The following is a 19,299-nucleotide window of genomic DNA, read 5'->3' on the forward strand; positions in this document are numbered from 1 at the left end:
TGCTAGTTCAGTGAGTTATTTGTAAAGAAAACAGTTTTCACTAGCAGTCAAAAACCAATGTGTACACTTAATTCTGCATTTTTATGTTGTTAAATACAAACAAAATATAACAGAAATGCTGCCACGTGTCTGGCCAGAAAGAGAGTACCAATTTGTTTATTTGGCAGTTCAATGAAAGGCTTCAGTTAGTTAAGAGTGAGGGAAAAATGTGTTCTTCTTTGCAATTTTATCTTGTTATACAATATTTGAAATTTAAAAAAACAAACTAAACACTACATTTTATAAGATATTTGTGAGTGTTTTCTTGTTTGTTTGTTTGTTTGTTTTTGTACTCCTAGAACACTAAAGTGCTCTCCAATAAGATGACAATGCCAGCAGTGGCCTACAGCTTTAAGACCCCTGATCTAAAGAATAAAGATATGTATGCATCAAAAACACGAGCGATAATTTAAAAAAAATCTAAAATGTCAGTTGATTAATTTTCAGACGGCATTTTATGCTTGTTGTTGTATTAGTTGTGTGAACCTATTTTAATGATCCCAACTTGATCAGGAAAAAAGTAAATTTATATTTTTAAACCGAGTCAATTTTGTTTTGATAAAATAAACGCAGGGTTAGCGGAAGCGCAGTGGTTCACTGTGTACGGCTTTTTGTTTTGATCCCATTCAAATAGCCTCCGGATGAAAACAACTAAAGGACAATAAATGTTCCGCTTTGTGTGCTTGCCCTGTTTGTGAGAGTGTGTTTCAAATGTAAAATGAATCATCAGTTGACATCAAGCAAACATGTAAAAAGATATCACATGCACCAAATTATCTATCTATCTATCTATCTATCTATCTATCTATCTATCTATCTATCTATCTATCTATCTATCTATCTATCTATCTATCTATCTATCTGGACTTTTGGTTCCCTCCCACCTTCCTTCACATTTGGAGACTTGATTTCCCGTCGTGCACCTCGCAGGGCGGACAGCGCTTCCTTGTCAAGATGGCGGCTCCCTTGACTCTGCTGTTGATTGTGGCCGTTACAATCCGTGCCGCTCTGTTCCGGTCCAGTTTGGCGGAGCTGATTGCAGAGAGGGTGGAGGTGGTGTCGCCGATAACCGCCTGGAAGAGAGGTAAGCGCGGGTCCAGCGGTTTAGAGCCGCTGCGTTCGCTTCACGTCCGGGTCCGCTCACCTCTCTCTCATCGGCTCTGTTATCCGGTAACTCGGTCAAACCGGTTCAGCTGCAAAAATCAGCAGCTGAGACTCATATTCAGAAAGTTCGGTGATGTTTTACTGACATTAAGCTAACAACGGACACTTTTTACTTTCTGTAGGGGAAGATTTAAACAAGTGTTTCTTTGCTATTTCCGATGAATGGAGCTCAGTGGTTGTTTCTCTGTCAAACACCCATCGACCACCAATATTAATGACGACCAGAGTCTCTGCCAGCGGCTGAACGAAGATCTGCACAGTCTCTAGTATTTGTGGACCCCCTGTAAATGAACCCCCTCCTATGACCCACATTAGTTTCCACGGGGTTATCTGCGCATAGTAAAGTAGACGTTACACCTGTAAAACATCTGGCTGACGTGTATAGTGTGTGTATAATCTTACATCAGCAAGTGTTTAAAAATTTATTTCCACAGCTACAGCCAATTTAAAACCACTACTTAGCCTAACAGGCACATGTCCTCCTGCCTTCAGGACCTGCTTGCTGTGAGGTGATGGTGCTAACAATTACACCACTGTGCAGACACCCTAATTTGGACAAAAGTATACAAACAGGCTGAAATATATACATACACCCCCATGAATATTTGTTTAATTGTCCCTCAGCAACTGACTACCTCTTCTGTAATCATTGAGTTATGAGGGCTCAAGAGTGATGGAGAAAATGCACACACCCCTGCCCCATGTGCTTCGATGGCCAGTAAATATCTGAGAATAATTAATGTACAAAAACAATCAACTGGTTCACAGTGGGAGGCACTCGCTGATTTGACTTTATTATTTGACATATTTGTATCAGCTTTCCATTAGTTACCACAGACAAAGATTTTGTTTTAGATGAGTTTGTGAAATATTAGTGGACTGTGTTTAAGTTTCCATTTAGCATATTCTGACACGGTACCTGACAGGAGCCTGAGGTGCAGGTTTGCAGTCAATCTGAGGTTTTTCTGTAAAACACAAAATGTGACCAACATGCTGGGAGACTCGCACAGAAACACTTCATGCATTTTTCATTACTCAGTTGTAACTGGAAGCTCTGGAACTGCTACTGTCAAGAGGAGGCATTCAAAGACAACAGCCCAGTGCTAATAAAAAACAATAAAAGTTGGAGATTTTAACATAATTTATGATTTTGGCTTCTAACGATAGTGGATAGAGAAAAAATTGTTTAAAATGTCACTTCACTCTCGAAATTTCAGACCAAATTCACCAAGTTGAAGTTCCATAAATGCAAAAATAAACATTTTCCACGGGAGAAAGCAGTATCCAATGTCCGTTATAGTACGTCCTGTGCCAGGTTACAACTTATCCAGTTCAAGGTGTTGTACAGGGTTTACTATTCAAAGTCTCGTCTGTCTGAGATTTACCCACAAGTAATGGATCAGTGTGAGAGATGTCATGCCACCCCATGTGACCTGGGCCATATGTTCTTTCTGTGCCCAAGACTCCGCGGCTTCTGGAGTCAGTATTCAGTTATTCTTTCCAAGGCTCTTGGGACCCAAATCTGCATGGACCCTTTTCTAGCTGTTTTTGGGTTTCCAGTCAACACTGGTCTAACCGACCCTACACACTTCAAAATATTAGCCTTTACGTCACTTTTGGCTAGACGTTGCATCTTACTCCTTTGGAAATCTTCAAAGCCACCTTCAGTTTCTTTTTGTTTTAGAGATGTGATGTCATTTCTTAAATTGCAAAAGATAGGCCTGGTGGCGAAGGGCAAATACAGAGAATTTTATTGTAACTTGGGCCCCTTCGTAAACTATTGCAAGTCATTAAACGCTCTACCAGCTGATTAATATCATATCCCCCCCCCCTTTTTTTTGTGTTTGTTTTGGGGTTTGTTGTTTGTGTTTGTTTTGGGTTTCTTCTTAGGTTTTGTTTTGTTTGTTTGTTTGTTTGTTTGTTTTTCCAATTTTATTAAGCGTGTGTGTGTGTGTGCCTGTGTGTGTGTGTGTGTATTATCGTATCTGTTCATGTAAGAAAAACTAAAAAATATGTGAGGGGAACAGATTGTATTGTCATTGTAAACTAATGTACACTTGTCTCTCAATAAAAACATGAAAAATAAATAAATAAATAAACATTTTCCACAGTGACCAAAATAATTATTTGTGATTTTTATTGTAATATAGCAGTCTTAATAAAACTGTTTCTCTGTTTGCTGTTTCTTTGCAGTTGTTGAAGGTTTGGCTCTGCTTGATTTGGGAGTTTCACCATATTCTGGAGATGTTTTCCACGAGGTGAATCTCTCTCTCACACACAAACACCTTTTACAAAGTCTGAGTGAACACTGAATGTATATTTGTACATTAACCTGAAAATAATCAGAAAATGTGAAGGAGATGGTCTGGAAAACAAAGATGAAACATTCCAGATTCTCCTTATTTCTTGGTGAACCATCACAGTGGAGGGGATTAGAGACACAGGCAACATTTCTAGAAACTTCTTTCTACAAAAGGTCAGATTTCCACTGAAGCAGCATTCAAATAACACCTGGATGAAAACTTTGCTTACTAAGCAGCTGTATAATAGCAAGAACTTCATCATCAGAACAAAGTGAAAGTGTCAGAGTCAGATCTTCTGAGGGAGGAGGAGCCTCCTCAGAGTCGGGCCATGGCTGGACCAAAGGTTTCTAAGAGATTAAATAGATACTCTAAAACATCCAGAGCAGGGTGAGCACATCAAACTTTGTTCACAGATAATCAACAAACACAAAATGTATTATATCAAGATCACAAGAATCAATCAGCTGCCTGTTTGTAGACTCAAAGGATGAGTAGCATCTGTAAACCACCTCGAATCACATTCACACCAACAAAGTGCTGGTGCTCAGTCGAAAACCAGTTCCATGCATTTCCAGGTGCCGTGTTGGTGGAAAACGGACAATAAATGTCTTATTTAATTATATAGACGTGCTGGGATGTTTCATTTGTTCCTGGTTCTTGATTTTTCCATGACATGCTCGTACCTCATAGATGGTGTATTTCTACAACTGAGATCTGAGTCAGCAGAAAATTATTTAATGTGTCTGAAATCCACAAATGAGGCATGTTGATGTTTAGATGTTGAATTCTTCTTCTGCTCTGATCCTTTCAGACTCCTCTCATCATCTACATGTTTCACTTTTTGGTGGACTACGCAGAGATCACATTTATGGTGAGTCTGAATACAAAACGTCATTTTGAAGCATTTTTTTCTTTGGGGGCAGTCTCATTCCTGGAGAGGGACGGCTGAGGTGGAGCGGACTTGTGCAGAGGATGGAGAGGGAATATGGGTCTTGGCCAAGAGCTGCCAGGTGGGAGGCAAAGAGGAAGGCCACAGAGAAGATTCATAGATGTAGTGAAGGAGGATGTTAGTGATCGGGTGACATGGAGGCAGATGATTGTGACGACCCCTAAAGAAGAAGATTAAAATCTGAAGTGTGATCAAATTGATTGCTTCTTTCAGCTCAGACAGCTGCAAAAATAAAGCCAATTCTTTCACGGCAGCACTTTGAGACAGTGATCCACGCCTTTGTTAGCACTCGGCTGGATTACTGTAATGCACTTTATATTGGGGTCAGCGCATCGTATATTAGTCATCTACAGAGGAGGCAAAATGCCGCAGCTCGTCTTTTAACTGGCACTCGAAAGTTTGAGCACATTTCCCCTGTTTTAGCTTCACTTCACTGGCTGCTCATTTCTTTTAGGATTCATTTTAAAATTATTTTATTTACTTTTAAAGCTCTCCATGGCCTCGCCCCATCTTATCTCTCTGAGCTGCTACAGCCTTATACACCCACCCGCTCTCTCAGGTCAGCTGATCAGCTGCTCCTGAAGATACCCAGGACTGGGCGTAAACTTAGAGGAGATCGTGCTTTTGCTGTAGCAGCTCCAAAACTGTGGAACGAGCTTCCTTTAGAGATCAGACAGGCCACTTCTTTATCTGTTTTTAAGTCACTCTTGAAAACCTCTTTACCCTGACCTTTGACACCACGTGAGATGTTGGTTTTTTATTTTAGTTGTTTTTAGGTGATTCGATGCTGTTTTATCTTGTTTTTGTTTTAATATAGGGCTGTTTTAATTTTATGTTTTATGTGTTTTATTTATTTATTTTGCTGTTTTCTGTTATTCTATTGTTTTAACTTGTTTTCTGTACAGCACTTTGTTCCTGTGCTGGGTATTTTAAAGTGCTTTATAAATAAAATTGGATTGGATTGATTGTAAAGCCTCAAACCTTTTTGAGGCTGATGTTGATGAGAGCTGGTTCTCCGAGTACAACCCAGAACCTGAACGGCAGGTTTCAGCGTCTATCCGCAGTTTTAAAGTTTTAAAGTCCAAAGGCATCAGCAGAGACACCAGGAGCGTCTTTGTCCTTTCATGTTCGATGCCCACAGAATTATACATGAATTCATCGTTAATGCAAAGGTTTAATGTGATTCCCAGTAACATCTGAGAGACCAGAATCAGCCCTGAAGTAGAGTGTCTCCACTCTCACCAAGAAAACAAGAGCTTCACTACACTAATACAATCTTCACTTATCAAGAGCCGTGTTCACCACATTAACCTCCTCGCTACTTTCCATAAAATAGAGATTTTGGGGTGGAGGACACAGTGGAGGACACCCAGCTCTTATCACAGAGGACCAGGCACAGGGGTCAGAACAGATTTCCCTCAGAGCTTCTTGGAAATAGCAGACATCAGAGGAGTGAGATGACCTTGAAGTGGAAATGCAGCAAATGTTAAATCAGGCATTCCTCATTTTACTGTTTCTGTCTCCTCAGCTGGCCGACGTGATCACCGCTGTGGCTCTTTACATGGCAGTGAAGGAGTACAACAAGCAAGTGGTAAGAACACATCAAAATACACAGTTTAAATATTTATGTGTAGAGAAGTAGGGTTGGCCTAAACTCCCAAACCCCGTCTCTAATAATGAACAGGAGTAACTCCAGCTCACGTATTCTGTGTGAGACCTTTGTGTTTGGGGTTGGTTTCTTTTTGATATATTTGTCTTTGATGCCGTTTCAGTTCAGAAAGCAGAAGTTTGCTTTGGAGGCCGACCGATACCCCATGGACTCTCTGGAGCTCATCAGAAGCCCCAAAGAAATGTACTACGTCCCTCTGAAAGTAGCCATGTTGTAAGTACCGTCACTCATACGGCACACAAGTCGCACCAGATAGAAATTCTCTCCTGCCGGATTCAGCTTCTTAAATTTCATCTTCTTACCCAGAATAACAAAGGTGTCACCACTCGGGCTCTTCCAGCTGCGAAGTTTATCATTTATTCTTGAGGCGACTGTTGTTGTGATTCTATTGTATAAATAAAACTGAATTGAATTCTAGGTCTAAAATGAATTCATATAAACTTGCTCAATTACAGTGAATACCATCACTCACCCACTTAAAAGTAATACAAAAAACTGAAATTCAGTCTCCACAAAAATGTCCAAACGATCCCGGATGAGCCCCCATTTATGTCCCAGCTCAAAAGCCAAAACATAAATAAGGAGACAAACACCAGAATGTCAGTGAGAAAGAGGTTTTATCTTGGCTACCACCCAAGCAAAGACTAGTGAGTCTCCCTAAAAGCCTGCTGCAGGCATGCTTTCATCCACACCTGACTAAGGCTGTATCCCAATTCAGGCTCTGCAGCCTTAAAGGCCGCATTTTAAGGCCGATTACGTCACCGCGACGCGACGAAGGCTGCTCGAAATGCGGCCCTCAAACGCGTCCTTCATTTCCCTGAATTTTAAGGCTGTGGCGGTGTAGACTTCGTGGCCCAACATATCCCAGAATGCATAGCGCGGCGGTGGGTGTGGATAATTTTGCCGAAAAAAAACAGCAGATGAGGGGCGCCCGAAGAGTAAACTTTAAGTACTGAATATTATGTCACTTATTTATGTGCAAATGTTTAATAACGAAGAACGTTAAAACATTCCTGTTGGCCACATGTCGGCAAAGTTATGTGACATTAGTGACGTTTGTACTAACTTGGTTTTAAAGCCTTTACTTTAAAATATACGCCGTTCAATAGCTGAGCTTAATCAGAGAATGATCAAAGCTCATGTAGAAAGAAACAAACAAATGAACAAAAGATTTTCTCCTTCATTTCTGTCAAACAAAGCTGTATGAAACGTTTCCAGCTGTTAGTATCATGGTTGCTAGGCAACCTGGGCAGCGCAACGGAGGCTAGACCGTCCCATTTCACAAGCCTCGCACTTCCGGCCTTAGCGGTCTTTGAGTACGCGGCCCTTGAGGGTCGTTGAGGCTGCAGACCCTGAATTGGGACACAGCCTAAGTGTGGTCAATTAGCACCAACTGAACTCACTGAGGAGATTAGGGGCTGCAGAGGGACGTAACAATGACTGTATTATAAAATAATGATCATTTCCAGTGGCAAATAGTCACGTTTTAGCCTCTCAAGTTGTGAATGTTGTAAATAGCTGTGAAGAAAAGCTTCATCCAGACGATTGATAAAATGTCAGTATCACCCTGTGGAGGAGAACGCTTCACCTTCTCCGCTCTGAGGTTAAATTTGAGAAAATCCAGGGAAAACGGACAACGCACTGTAGCTCCTGAAAATTCTCCTGTTTGTTTTCAGTTTATTTACTTATTTAGTTACTAATAATTGTTCTTTGCTTCTTTTCGCACAGTTACCTGCTGAACCCGTTCACCATCTTATCCTGTGTCGCCAAGTCGACCTGTGGCCTGAACAACGCCGTGCTCGCCCTCTTCTTCCTCTCCACAATAAAAGGTACACTTCAGATCTTCGTCTCACGTTTGTGTCCGAGCAGGAAGTGACTGTTTCCTGCTGATCCCATTCGTTGGCTCTGCTGAAGCGTTTTTTTAAATTACATCAGAGGAACGTGAACTTTGCTTTTATTTAAATGTCGTTTTTTAGAAGTTTGCTGTGGTTTTATCAGGTTCTAAACAATTTGCCTTCTCTTTGTTTTTTCAGGAAATGTCTTACTGAGTGCCATATTCCTCTGCTTGGCCACGTATCAGTCCATCTATCCCATCACCCTGTGCGCTCCTGCCATGCTGTATTTTATGCAGGTTTGTCGTCTATGAATGGAAGCAGATATTTCATTGTTTTAAATGTTTTATTTTCTCTCTGCTCTCACTTTTCTTTTGTCTTTTCCTTTGCTTGTTTGTTTCTGTTCCTTCGAGCATCATTTCTGGGATTTATCCACCTCCCTGTCTCTGCTCTTCCAGCGTCAGTACATCCCAGTGAATTTCCGCCGGGTCAGCTTCTGGTGGTTCATCGTGCAGTATCTCTTCATGTACCTCGGCAGCTTGTTTGTCCTCATCGGTCTCTCCTTTTTCCTGCTCGGCTCCTGGGACTACCTGCCCTCCGTCTACGGCTTCATGTGAGTAAAGAAAAGAAACGGCGGGGCAGAGGAGCTTTGTCTTCATGTAGTTTCTCTCAGGCACGCGTTCCCGAGTTTGTGGCAAAAGTGCTGAAGACAAGAAAGATAAAAATGAGTCAATTTGGCCTCACTCGGGATTATTCATGTCTCAGACAGCCAGTCGTAGACTGTGCTAAAATCCAAGCTGCTCCTCAAAGTCGAGCACCTTGACCTAAAGCAGCAGTAAGAACCACCCAAGAGAGCAGGAGAGGAGCTGGGAGCCAAGAATTGGCATAAAATAAAAGCACCGATGTCTCTGTTGTGTTGAAGTAAATTCTCATGTGAGGTTTTAAGATTTGATCAGTTCATTGGTTTGTTGATTTGAGGATTTCTCGCTTTTGTCAGAAAAATTTTAGATGAATGAGGTTATTATCTTTTCCACAGTAAATTAGAAATGGCAACCGTGGAAAACCTAAGATATACTCTAGTATCACTTCTACCTCTTCTTAAAGTCAATAAAGAGTTCTTTTACTGATGGCATGAAGTTGGCTTTAATGTTAGTTGTAAGGTCTTGGGGTTGTTACAGCTTCACCTTGATCATAAACTACACCACCGTTGAACTAAAACATAACATAAAATTCAATGAAATAGTAAGACGAGTGAAATAAAGACATAAAATGATCGATATAACATACAAACATACCTCGCTGGCTGAGCCATGCTTTGAGGCAGAAATGAGCACTTTACAGATACTTTTAAGAAACAACTTTCTCTGAATTAAATTGGCTTCTCTTGCTTCAACTTGCCATGGGCGTGCACATCAACATGGGCGTGCATCTCCCTCAGGTGCACCAGTGGAACCAATAGGGATGGGTATCGTTTAGGTTTTATCCGATACCGGTGCCAAACCGGTACTTTTGAAACGGTGCCGGTGCTTAAACGGTGCCCAAACCGGTGCTTAAAGAATGGAAAACACAAAATTGGTCCAAAAACCTCTCATGTTCAGCTGTTTTTTTGTAAAAAGATAACAATGTTAGTCTTTTCTGCAGCTATGGGGCATATATGGTATCACTCTGGGCTGGAAGCAGTGCTTAAACAATGGAAAAAACACAAACTTTGTCCAAAAACCTCTCATGTTTAGCTGTTTTCCACTTTTTCTTCGGTCATTTTAGCCTTTTTGGCCAGGGTGAAGGGAGTATCTGACATCAAACAAGAAGACAGCCGCATGTAGCTATGATGGTGTTTGCTAGTTCACGTTACATGCATTAATTTAATAACGCGGTTAGCTTACTCAACGTAAATTACACACGAACAACATTAAGCTACTCACGCAGAGAAGAACGGCTGCTGCTGCCATCATCATTTCTGCTACACTGGCAGGGCTAGGTTCATCGGATTTAAAGTGTGACCTCCTTTGACAGTATCAGCTTAAAGCACTTGTTGCAGGCTGCTGAGTTTGCATCTTTTGCTGTGAAGTACAGCCAGACTTTTGACTGCTTTGCCTTGGGCATTTTTAATCTGTAGCTCTGCTCTAAAAGAACGTACGTACCTGGACCCGCCTACTATCCTCGAAACGTAAAACGATTGGCTAGAATCTAAAGTGTGTCATTCCATACCAGTTGGTGGCGGTAATGCACCTTTCAGTTGTTTGCCAACCGCCAATAGAAATGTAAGGAAGAAGAAAGTGTATCACAGCTCAGGAAAAAAAAGCACCGAAATAAAGCACCGAAATGCGCGCTGCTTTTCGGTCTGGTTACTACCGTTTATGTCAGAACCGGTGCCATGATGGCACCGGATACCGGTACCCATCCCTAGGAACCAACATGCAGTACAATAGTTCCTACATGAGAATTTTCACAATAAATGACCTAATGGCATATAAAATATGCATAGTGCAAAACAAAATACATTAACTGAAAGTAAGGCAGTAAAACTCTAGAGCAGCCGTGCAGAAACACAAGAGTGCCGCGGCCCACTTACAAACGCCCACAGAGCTCATCTTAAATCTTCACTCTAAACAAATTGTTAGAGAAAGTCATGTTTACGTAAAGATTTTTCTCCAAAAACATAAAGCACACAGTCATGTGCAAAGTGTTAAGGACGGTGTGTGACCCACCTGTCACTGGGTCACACACTTCAGCAGTACATTTAGGTCAGAGTAACGAGTAATATCACAAACTAATCACCTCCTATGACCAGTTTTGATTCACCTTTTATATAAATATATTTTTATAAATATGTAGATGACATGCATACTTGTACATACAAACTGAATTTCTGTTACTGTGGTCCAGCTGCAGTACCTTAGCAGCCCACAAGGGGTACCCGGCCCACACTTTAGGAACCATATATATATATATATATATATATATATATATATATATATATATATATATATATATATATATATATATATATATATATATATATATATATATTAGGGGTGCAACGATACACAAAATTCACGGTTCGGTTCGGTTCGATACTTTGGTGTCACGGTTCGATATTTTTTCGATACAAAAAAAATGTTCATGCCTTTTTATTAATTTGTCATTTATTAAATTTTCACGACACATTCTGCACCACATCTCTGTGCGTTCATCATTTGTTTGAAGCCAGCTCACCTCCTGCAACCACTTTTCCGAGAATACGCGCTTCTTTTGTGGTTCGGACTCCTGACATTTCTTTGGAGGTGGAGGAACATCACAGTAATTGCTTAAAGGAGCTTCTTTGACATCTTTAAGAGTTCTAAACAAATGTCTGTCCTCCTCCAGAAAATCTTATGTACGCAAACACACGTTGCAACTTCTTATCTTGTGCACGTTTTTTATTTTGACAGCGAATGCGCACCTGCGGACCACTTATGTGCAGCCCTGGTTATTTAGCTCGTCATATTGCAGCCACAGAAATTCTTTTGTCCATGAAACCATAAAGCTGCACTTTCTTTTTGTCTTATAGTCTGATTTGTCATAACTTTTGCGTTTTGTCACTTCTTCACCCTGACCTGTCTTATTTGGCTCAGCAGAACTAAAATATATATCCTGCTGCTTTTACACACGCACTAACATAACGCTCAGCGATTCTCTGCGCGATCAACCTCTCACATGTTTAAGCTGCGGGAGATTTCACTTGTCATGTTTGCATAGTAAGCTAACGATTGATAAGATGATGTCAGAGGAATTGGTGCGCAAATTATCATCACTCACCAATCAGTACTGTCGCTCTCTATACACAGTTCACGCGATTGCAAAGTGAAAGCAGAAAACAAGCGCAAATTCAAACGTGATTTCAGTATGTCACATATTGACAGTGGCCGATGCCAATGACATAATTACCCAGCTACATTTCCGAAAGAATGCAAAAGCATTGACATATATTTTTCCTTCCTACGATAGGCCGACGGGCAGGGCAGAGATAGATTTTGGTAGCCCGACTGGAAAAAAGCCCCAGGACGTCGGGCTAGCGATTTTGCGAGCCCTGTATCTGATTGAGGAATCACTCATCTTTGGAAAAGAGAGTTTATTATGGAGAAATGTCTCTTTCCAAAATAAAAGCTATACTATACGCTTCTTCTGGGCTTCCCACTAGTGCTGTCAGCGTTAATCTGAAATTACATTAATGTCACAACACGGCAAATCTCCGTTAACGAGCTACCGCGGATCGCCTCAAGAGTGGGGCTGGAAGACGTCAACACATTAACGAGCTAACTGCGCTAACACACTAGTTCCCACCAATTGAGCATTGCTGGCACATCCAACATACTGTTTTACTTTTGTCCATGACACGCTTACCTTCAGGGTCATACGTCACATGAAAACCAAAATAGTTCCAAACGCCAGATGTGAATGAGGGTGGAGGAGGTTCAATTTGCCATGTTGCAACTAGCCTAGCTTCTGTCTCTAGCTTGCCCTGCGCTCAGTGAATCTGTGTTCGACTACTCCGCCTAGGCTGCACTGTCGAGCGCAGATCCACTGAGCGCTCAACACAGACAGCATCGTCAGAAGGAAAGTTGATAAAATAAATTAAAAATGTTGTATCGTTCGATACATATGCGTACCGAACCGAAAGCACTGTATCGAACGGTTCGATATCGATACGAGTATCGTTGCACCCCTAATATATATATATATATATATATATATATATAGAGCCTAATTTACTAGATAAACCCTCTCCAGCTGCTTGGGTAGACTGCAGGAGGCAGCACAGGATAATCACTGTTAGCAATGCGATGTAATGAACTGCACTGCTTGCACATCAGCGTTGCATCAGACACACGCCTCTGTCAGCACCTCTGAGCTGCCATGCATAAGAGAAAATATCTCATGGTGTTGCATCAGCAGGAGGAAGAAACTTTCCATATTTGCGCAAAACTTCCAACTTTTTTATTGCACAATTACTCCACCAGAGGGCGCTGTGAAGCTTATTTATTTTTACTGTTCAGTTCCAATGAGTGCTGTCGTGTTTGAAGACAGAATAAACTCTGTGTCAGTGTGTCTGAATCTCTAATGTGACTGTTTTCTCTCCCTCCAGTCTCTCGGTTCCTGACCTCACTCCCAACATCGGCCTTTTCTGGTATTTCTTTGCCGAGATGTTTGAACATTTCCGCCTCTTCTTCCTCTGCGTCTTCCAGATTAATGTTTTCTTCTACACCATCCCTCTGTCCATCAAACTAAAGTAAGTCCAGCACCTCATTCTCACGTTAAAGGTCCTCCCAAGTTGACACAGTTTTTTTTTCCTGTTTAATAACCTAAACCTGAGTAAAACCACAACATGCTGTATCATGTGTGTTCGTGTGTGCTGCAGGGAGCATCCCGTCTTCCTGATCTTCATGCAGTTAGCTGTGATCTCCATCTTTAAGTCGTACCCCACTGTGGGAGACGTTGCACTCTACCTGGCCTTCCTTCCTGTCTGGAGTCACCTGCACAGATGTGAGTGGGGGGAAAAAACCTGACAACATTTCCACTCAGAGTCTGTGTTCTTACAGATCCTGGTTAAAGTATCATCACTAGGGCTGCCACAAACGATTATTTTGACAGTCGACTAGTCACCGATTAGTCGACTAATCAGATCATCATCCATTGGACGTAAAACGTACAGCTTATTGCACCAGCAGCATCTGCTCTTATATAACTATCATTAGCTTACAGCTTTAAGTGTTTAAGGTATGTGCTAACTAAAAATAAAGACAAGATGATAGTTTATTAAATTTTAATGAAATTTGCAGATTGTTTCGGTGAAGTTTAATAAACTCCTTGCTATCTAAAATATAACGGGACACCGGAGTAAATTCTCGAGCATCTCACACTTCTGATAATCAGCTGTCTGCTTGATGTTTATTCAGCTGTGTAAAAACTATAACTTTAATCTCAACCAAACCGATTTACTCAGAAACAAATAAAATACTAAAAAAAGCCAAACAATAACATTTTTAAGTTATCTAAGTGACTTATATATCATGTTTAACCTGAGTAGCGAAAGACGGCGGTGGGTTTGAAAACGATTTGCCGGGAGTCCATCTTCTGTTTCAGTCCGTTATTACACTCTTAAATCCTACTACTTATTCCTGCGTCTTTTGTGATCTTACAAAGCTTCAAACGACGTGTCGACTATTAAATCAGTCGTTTTGATAGTCGACTAATCGTGGCAGCCCTAATCATCACATAAAAAATGTTTTGAATGTTTACCTTAAATTTATGTTGTCTGGGGTCAGAAGCACTTCCGATCAGTGAGAGTAAAAAAACATAGAAAGTCTCTGAAACACTGTAGATCTGAGCTGTGAATTTACTTACAGTGTTCAGTGTTAATTAGTGGCATCATAAAAATAAAATAACAATACAGGATGAAATTAAAAAGATCTTTAACGCTGATTGGTCAGAGATTTTTCATCAGCTCTAAACTGTCCTCAAATGAAAGTCCCGATTTTTCTCTTGTAGCATCTTAAAGCTTCATTAATTCATGTTTTTGATTTGATTTATCAGTAATTATATGTCTTTGTTCCTGTTCAGTCCTGAGGAACATCTTCCTGGTGTCCTGTGTCTTGCTGGCCTGTTCGGCTCTGTTCCCGGTTCTCTGGCACCTCTGGATCTACGCCGGCAGCGCCAACTCCAACTTCTACTACGCCATAACTCTGCTCTTCAACGTGGCGCAGGTAGGATGGTGTGCATGGGAGCCAGGGGGGCAGAGTTAATGCTGTTTGTTTATTTATTTATTTAGTTAGTTTTAAGGATGAAGTTTCATCCATTTTTAGATTTGGGCTTTTTTTGTTTGTTTCAATATCACGTCTTCTTTATCTTATTTACAAGAGGCAGTCTGTAAGAAGAATCCCCCCCCGATAGTGCAGTCTCAGTGTCCTGATATAAATATATGTCCCCTTCAGATCCTGCTGGTGTCAGATTATTTCTACGCCTTCTTGAGGAGAGAGCACCACCTCACCAATGGGCTGTACCTGAAGAGGAAGGACGGCTCTGAGGCGACGCTGATTCTCAAATAAAACGCACCCGTGTTTGCACTGAAGGGAGGAATAAACTCGTCGTCTTTTTATCCTCAGAGGGAACAAACAAAAACTGAAGGAGGGTAAAAGACTTTCAGACCTCCCGCGGTCCTCAAACAGATCAAAACGGCACACGCAGAACGTGCGCACGGTACAGCGTCACATGCAAACAATAGCACCGCAACATACAACATGACAGACGTGTGGGATGTCGACACGTGGCTTACTCCGAAGCCTCACCTCCACCTGTAACCTCCACCTGTGGTTACTTCCTGCAAGCCACTCTGGAAAAGTTTATTTTTGATGCTTTGTTGTTCTTGCAGCTCCGGGTTTTATTTTAAAGCACCAGCTGTCGTGCTGAAGGAAAAACCTCTTTTATTTGATCATTCTCGCACGCGTGCACGCGTTTGTGTTTTCCTAATTGCCTTTTTGTTAAAAGGGGCATCTGTCGTGGTCAGAGGAGAAAGAAAAAACTGTTTTTAAGAGCTTAGAACCCTTTAGTTTCTCACCAGTTTAACAGTGTTTGCCTTTTACAGTCTGCTCTTCAGTTCTCGTTTACCTAAAGTCATCTAAAGTAAAAACCAGTTCAACCTCATTGTGTTGCAGAACACTACTTGAGATTTTGATCAGAAACTGGAAAGTTTTCCTGGCGAGAAGCTGCGTTCGTCAAACATCAGATAAGAACAACTACCGAGCAGGAAACGAAGACTGTTGCTCGAGTTTGGCATGTCTGGAGAGCAGAAACAGATCATCATCATTAAGCTTTGGTGGAGGGTTGGAGACTGGTCCCAGGAAGAACACGCATAATAATGGATCCAAATATTTATGATGGTTTTGGTTGTAGATTTAAATATCATAGAGGAGTGCAGTCTGAAATGTAAAGGGCCTTTCTTCTTCTTCTTCTTCTTCTTCTTCTTGTTTTGGACCAAGTTAAAGCTGCAGTGAGCTCGTGTTTTCCACTTTCATATTTAACCCCAAATAATTCACCAAACGAATCCCTGCTTTACTCGTATTTCTGCATGTCATAAAGGTTATTTATTTAGATCAAATTTGTAATTAACATTAAAAAATGAACTCTGATGTCTGTTTGGTGAATATTTAAGGTACCAACAGGCAAAAAAGTGTCAAATGGTTAATTAGTTATATTTAAAAAGTAAATTAAAACCAGCTGTTTTATTTTCCATCTTTATGTCCTTTATATTTACCATATTGATGTGTGAGTGGAATCAATCTGAACATCTTCGCAGATGAAAGGACGACTACATGCATGTTTATAAGACAGTGTCTCAAATCCGCTCTACACACTCATTCTGTAACAGTATTTGTTACATACAAACAGAATTACTATTTTATACTTACAGGAAATTAAACAGCAAGTCAGATCCAATATATTTGTTTTGCAGCATATATCATAGAAGTGCCAAAACCTGCAGTTCCTCTAATGTCCACTAGAGTCTGGCTGTAATGAGTCAGTCCCCATAGGCTCCCATGTTAAAATGTCCAGCTTTACAGCACAAATAAAAATGCTTACAGACAAGTGCATACATGGTTTTGGCTAACTAGTTTCCTCCTTCATAAGGTGTTTGTATTTTTAATGACTCGTCTGTTTAATTTTTATTTGGCTTAAAGTTTTGATGCTGTTGCTGCTTTCACTCTCAGGCGGGTAGAGTTACAGGCGTCACCTCGGCTTACTGAGTCTGGACCTTTCGACTGTGTTTGTGCTGTTGGTGCCTTGTGGAGCATTTTTAATGGTGGTATCTGACCTGCTTTGGTACAGACCATCCAAAAAATGTGCTTCAGCGTTGGTGAATGAAATACTAATATCTGCCTGTACTAAGCACTAATTAGCAGGTACGAGTGTCTGAGAAACTGCACTCGGTTTATGAATGAAGTTGGGTTTTTTTGTTCAAAGGTTTTCGTCAAACTGCAGCCAGATTCAACCACAGCGACACTTTGAACACTGATTCAGTCACTTTGCTGGTGTGACTTCACTATAGGGCTGCCACGATTAGTCGACTAGTCACGATTACGTCGATTATCAAAATCGTCGACGACTGATTTAATAGTCGACGCGTCGTTTGAAGCTTTGTAAGATCACAAAAGACGCAGGAATAAGTAGTAGGATTTAAGAGTGTAATAACGGACTGAAACAGAAGATGGCAGCACTGCATGTACAAGGATGCCAGCTGCCGTTAAACCCCGAAGAAGAAGAAGCAGTGTCCCAGAATTCATAGCGCAGCCCAGCTCAGTTGCCAACAATGGCGGCAGCTAGTTAGTTTTAATATTACTCTTATTATTCTTTCTGGGTCACAAAATAAACGTTTAACATATTTTCAGGCGAGAATGTAGCTGTGTAAACCTCAAATATCTGCTCAGTTTATCAAGACACCACATATTTTCAAAAGCGCTCCGACGTTTTCGGAGACGTCTGTTACCCACTAGCTCGATAGCTAGCCGGGGGCTAGGCTTACTAGAGCCGTCTTTCGCTACTGAGGTTAAACATATATAAGTCACTTAGATAACTTAAAAATGTTATTGTTTGGCTTTTTTAGTATTTTATTTGTTCCTGAGTAAATCGGTTTGGCTGAGATTAAAGTTTCTCAGCCAAAAAGTTTTTACACAGCTGAATAAACATCAAGCAGACAGCTGATTATCAGAAGTGTGAGATGCTCGAGAATATACTCCGGTGTCCTGTTAGATTTTAGATAGCAAGGAGTTTATTAAACTTCACCGAAACAATCTGAAAATTTCATTAAAATTTAACAAACTATCATCTTGTCTTTATTTTTAGTTAGCACATACCTTAAACACTTAAAACTGTAAGCTAATGATAGTTATATAAGAGCAGATGCTGCTGGTGCAATAAGCTGTACGTTTTATGTCCAGTGGATGATGATCTGATTAGTCGACCAATCGCAAAAATAATCTGACTAGTCGACTATCAAAATAATAGTTTGTGGCAGCCCTACATCACTACAAACTCGGACTCAGCTCAGTGTATGATGGAATTGGGACATGAAATCAAAGTTTTGTTTTCTGTTCATTGATTATTTCTCGTTGTAACATAAAATAATTTTATCGGCACCTGTGAACAACCATGTTTGCTTTCAGTAGATGTTGGGAAACATGCAGTTACATTAAAAATGAAAAACACATCCTGTGTTTGTGTCTGTAAACTGCACCCACTCACTGCCCAGTAACATGACAACAGTCTGTTTGTTTTGGGCAAATAGCATCTGTTTTAATGCCAATGACTCATTTTTGGTGTATTTATTTGCTGCACTGAAACATTTGCTCAGATTTTGTTTCGTGAAAAAGGAGCTCTGTGTTTGTTTTGATACTGCGTGTATGTACGAGTTTGATTAAAGTTCAGGGTTTACAAGGGCCGACGTTACGTTTGATCCGTGATTGTCATAAATGTTGATTAATAAACTCCGGGTGCTGGTTTAGACTCGTCTATTCTTTCTCAATGCTGGTGTTTTCACACTGATTTGGTGCCAGATTACTAAATTTGAAAAACAAAAGTCCTACAAATGAATCCCCCTCCACCTGCACATGCAGGAGGCAGGTGGAGGCCCAAAACTCACGTTGGGCTAAATACTGACAGCTGATATTCAAAGTTCAGCCAATAAACCAGTTATGGAATCTACAATGAGACTTTGGGTTTCCACAAAGCAGAGAGAACACTTCAGGTGACTCCAGTGTAAGTTTTACAATAATCTGTGGATTCTTGGTACCCAGCAGAAAACTGCAGCCACTTTATCCAGAGCTTTCTAATCTTTTGTCTTCAGTTCAGAGTTCCGACCTCATGCTGCTCTAGAGATAAATGAGCAGATGCTTGAGAAACACTTGGAAGTCATTCACCTTGGAGAGCAGAGTCCTTAGATTTGATTTAGGATTAGTTAGGATCTTTCCGATAGAAATCAAAAATCCCACAGAAAAACGTCCACACCACATGATCGTGCAGCCGTGTCTGACTGGTGTGTGAACTGTGGTTCAGTCATGTTTTTCCTTCTTATAATCGTTGGTCTAACCTCTTGACTCATGCATATTTTTTTTCATCCCAGTGACCATTGAAATTATAGTTATAACTGAGTGGTGAGATCTTGTTTCTCAGTGAAAGCTATTAGACCAAGTGGACTTCAGATATATCCTAAGGAGCATAGATATTTTTATCACCCCAAAAACTTACCTTTGCATTGCTATTGTGGTCTACTTATGAAAATTAATGAAAAAATAATAATAATACCAGGGCCTC

At 40.7% G+C, this 19,299-nt stretch overlaps 2 protein-coding genes across 2 annotated transcripts in view; both read left to right on the top strand.

Moving 5' to 3' along the window:
* Window positions 1-901: 901 nt before the first annotated feature.
* On the top strand, window positions 902-18,490 carry pigu (phosphatidylinositol glycan anchor biosynthesis, class U). Its single transcript, XM_085160177.1, has 12 exons — window positions 902-1,123; window positions 3,397-3,461; window positions 4,318-4,377; window positions 5,984-6,046; window positions 6,228-6,337; window positions 7,853-7,953; window positions 8,158-8,255; window positions 8,415-8,569; window positions 13,082-13,225; window positions 13,355-13,479; window positions 14,557-14,699; window positions 14,928-18,490. The coding sequence occupies exons 1-12, from the start codon at window positions 994-996 to the stop codon at window positions 15,039-15,041; spliced, it is 1,308 nt and encodes a 435-aa protein (XP_085016303.1). The 5' UTR covers window positions 902-993; the 3' UTR covers window positions 15,042-18,490.
* A 644-nt stretch (window positions 18,491-19,134) lies between these two features.
* The window catches only part of LOC146517841 (E3 ubiquitin-protein ligase TRIM35-like), a 3,379-nt gene continuing 3,214 nt past the window's right edge, over window positions 19,135-19,299 (top strand). The window contains exon 1 of the mRNA XM_085160176.1: window positions 19,135-19,299. This exon is cut by the window's right edge and continues 3,214 nt beyond it. The gene's annotated coding sequence lies outside the window, so the exon portion shown is untranslated.

The sequence above is a fragment of the Neolamprologus multifasciatus genome, chromosome 5 (assembly GCF_963576455.1).
Source record: "Neolamprologus multifasciatus chromosome 5, fNeoMul1.2, whole genome shotgun sequence".
Classification (NCBI taxonomy): domain Eukaryota; kingdom Metazoa; phylum Chordata; class Actinopteri; order Cichliformes; family Cichlidae; genus Neolamprologus; species Neolamprologus multifasciatus.

What these genes read in the sequence shown, in the direction of transcription:
- pigu (XM_085160177.1), top strand. Translation starts at nt 994, where the DNA reads ATGGCGGCTCCCTTGACTCTGCTGTTGATTGTGGCCGTTACAATCCGT. An exon ending in CTGGAGATGTTTTCCACGAG is followed by an intron (nt 3,462 to 4,317) that starts GTGAATCTCTCT and finishes TGATCCTTTCAG; the next exon opens with ACTCCTCTCATCATCTACAT. An exon ending in CCATGCTGTATTTTATGCAG is followed by an intron (nt 8,256 to 8,414) that starts GTTTGTCGTCTA and finishes CTGCTCTTCCAG; the next exon opens with CGTCAGTACATCCCAGTGAA.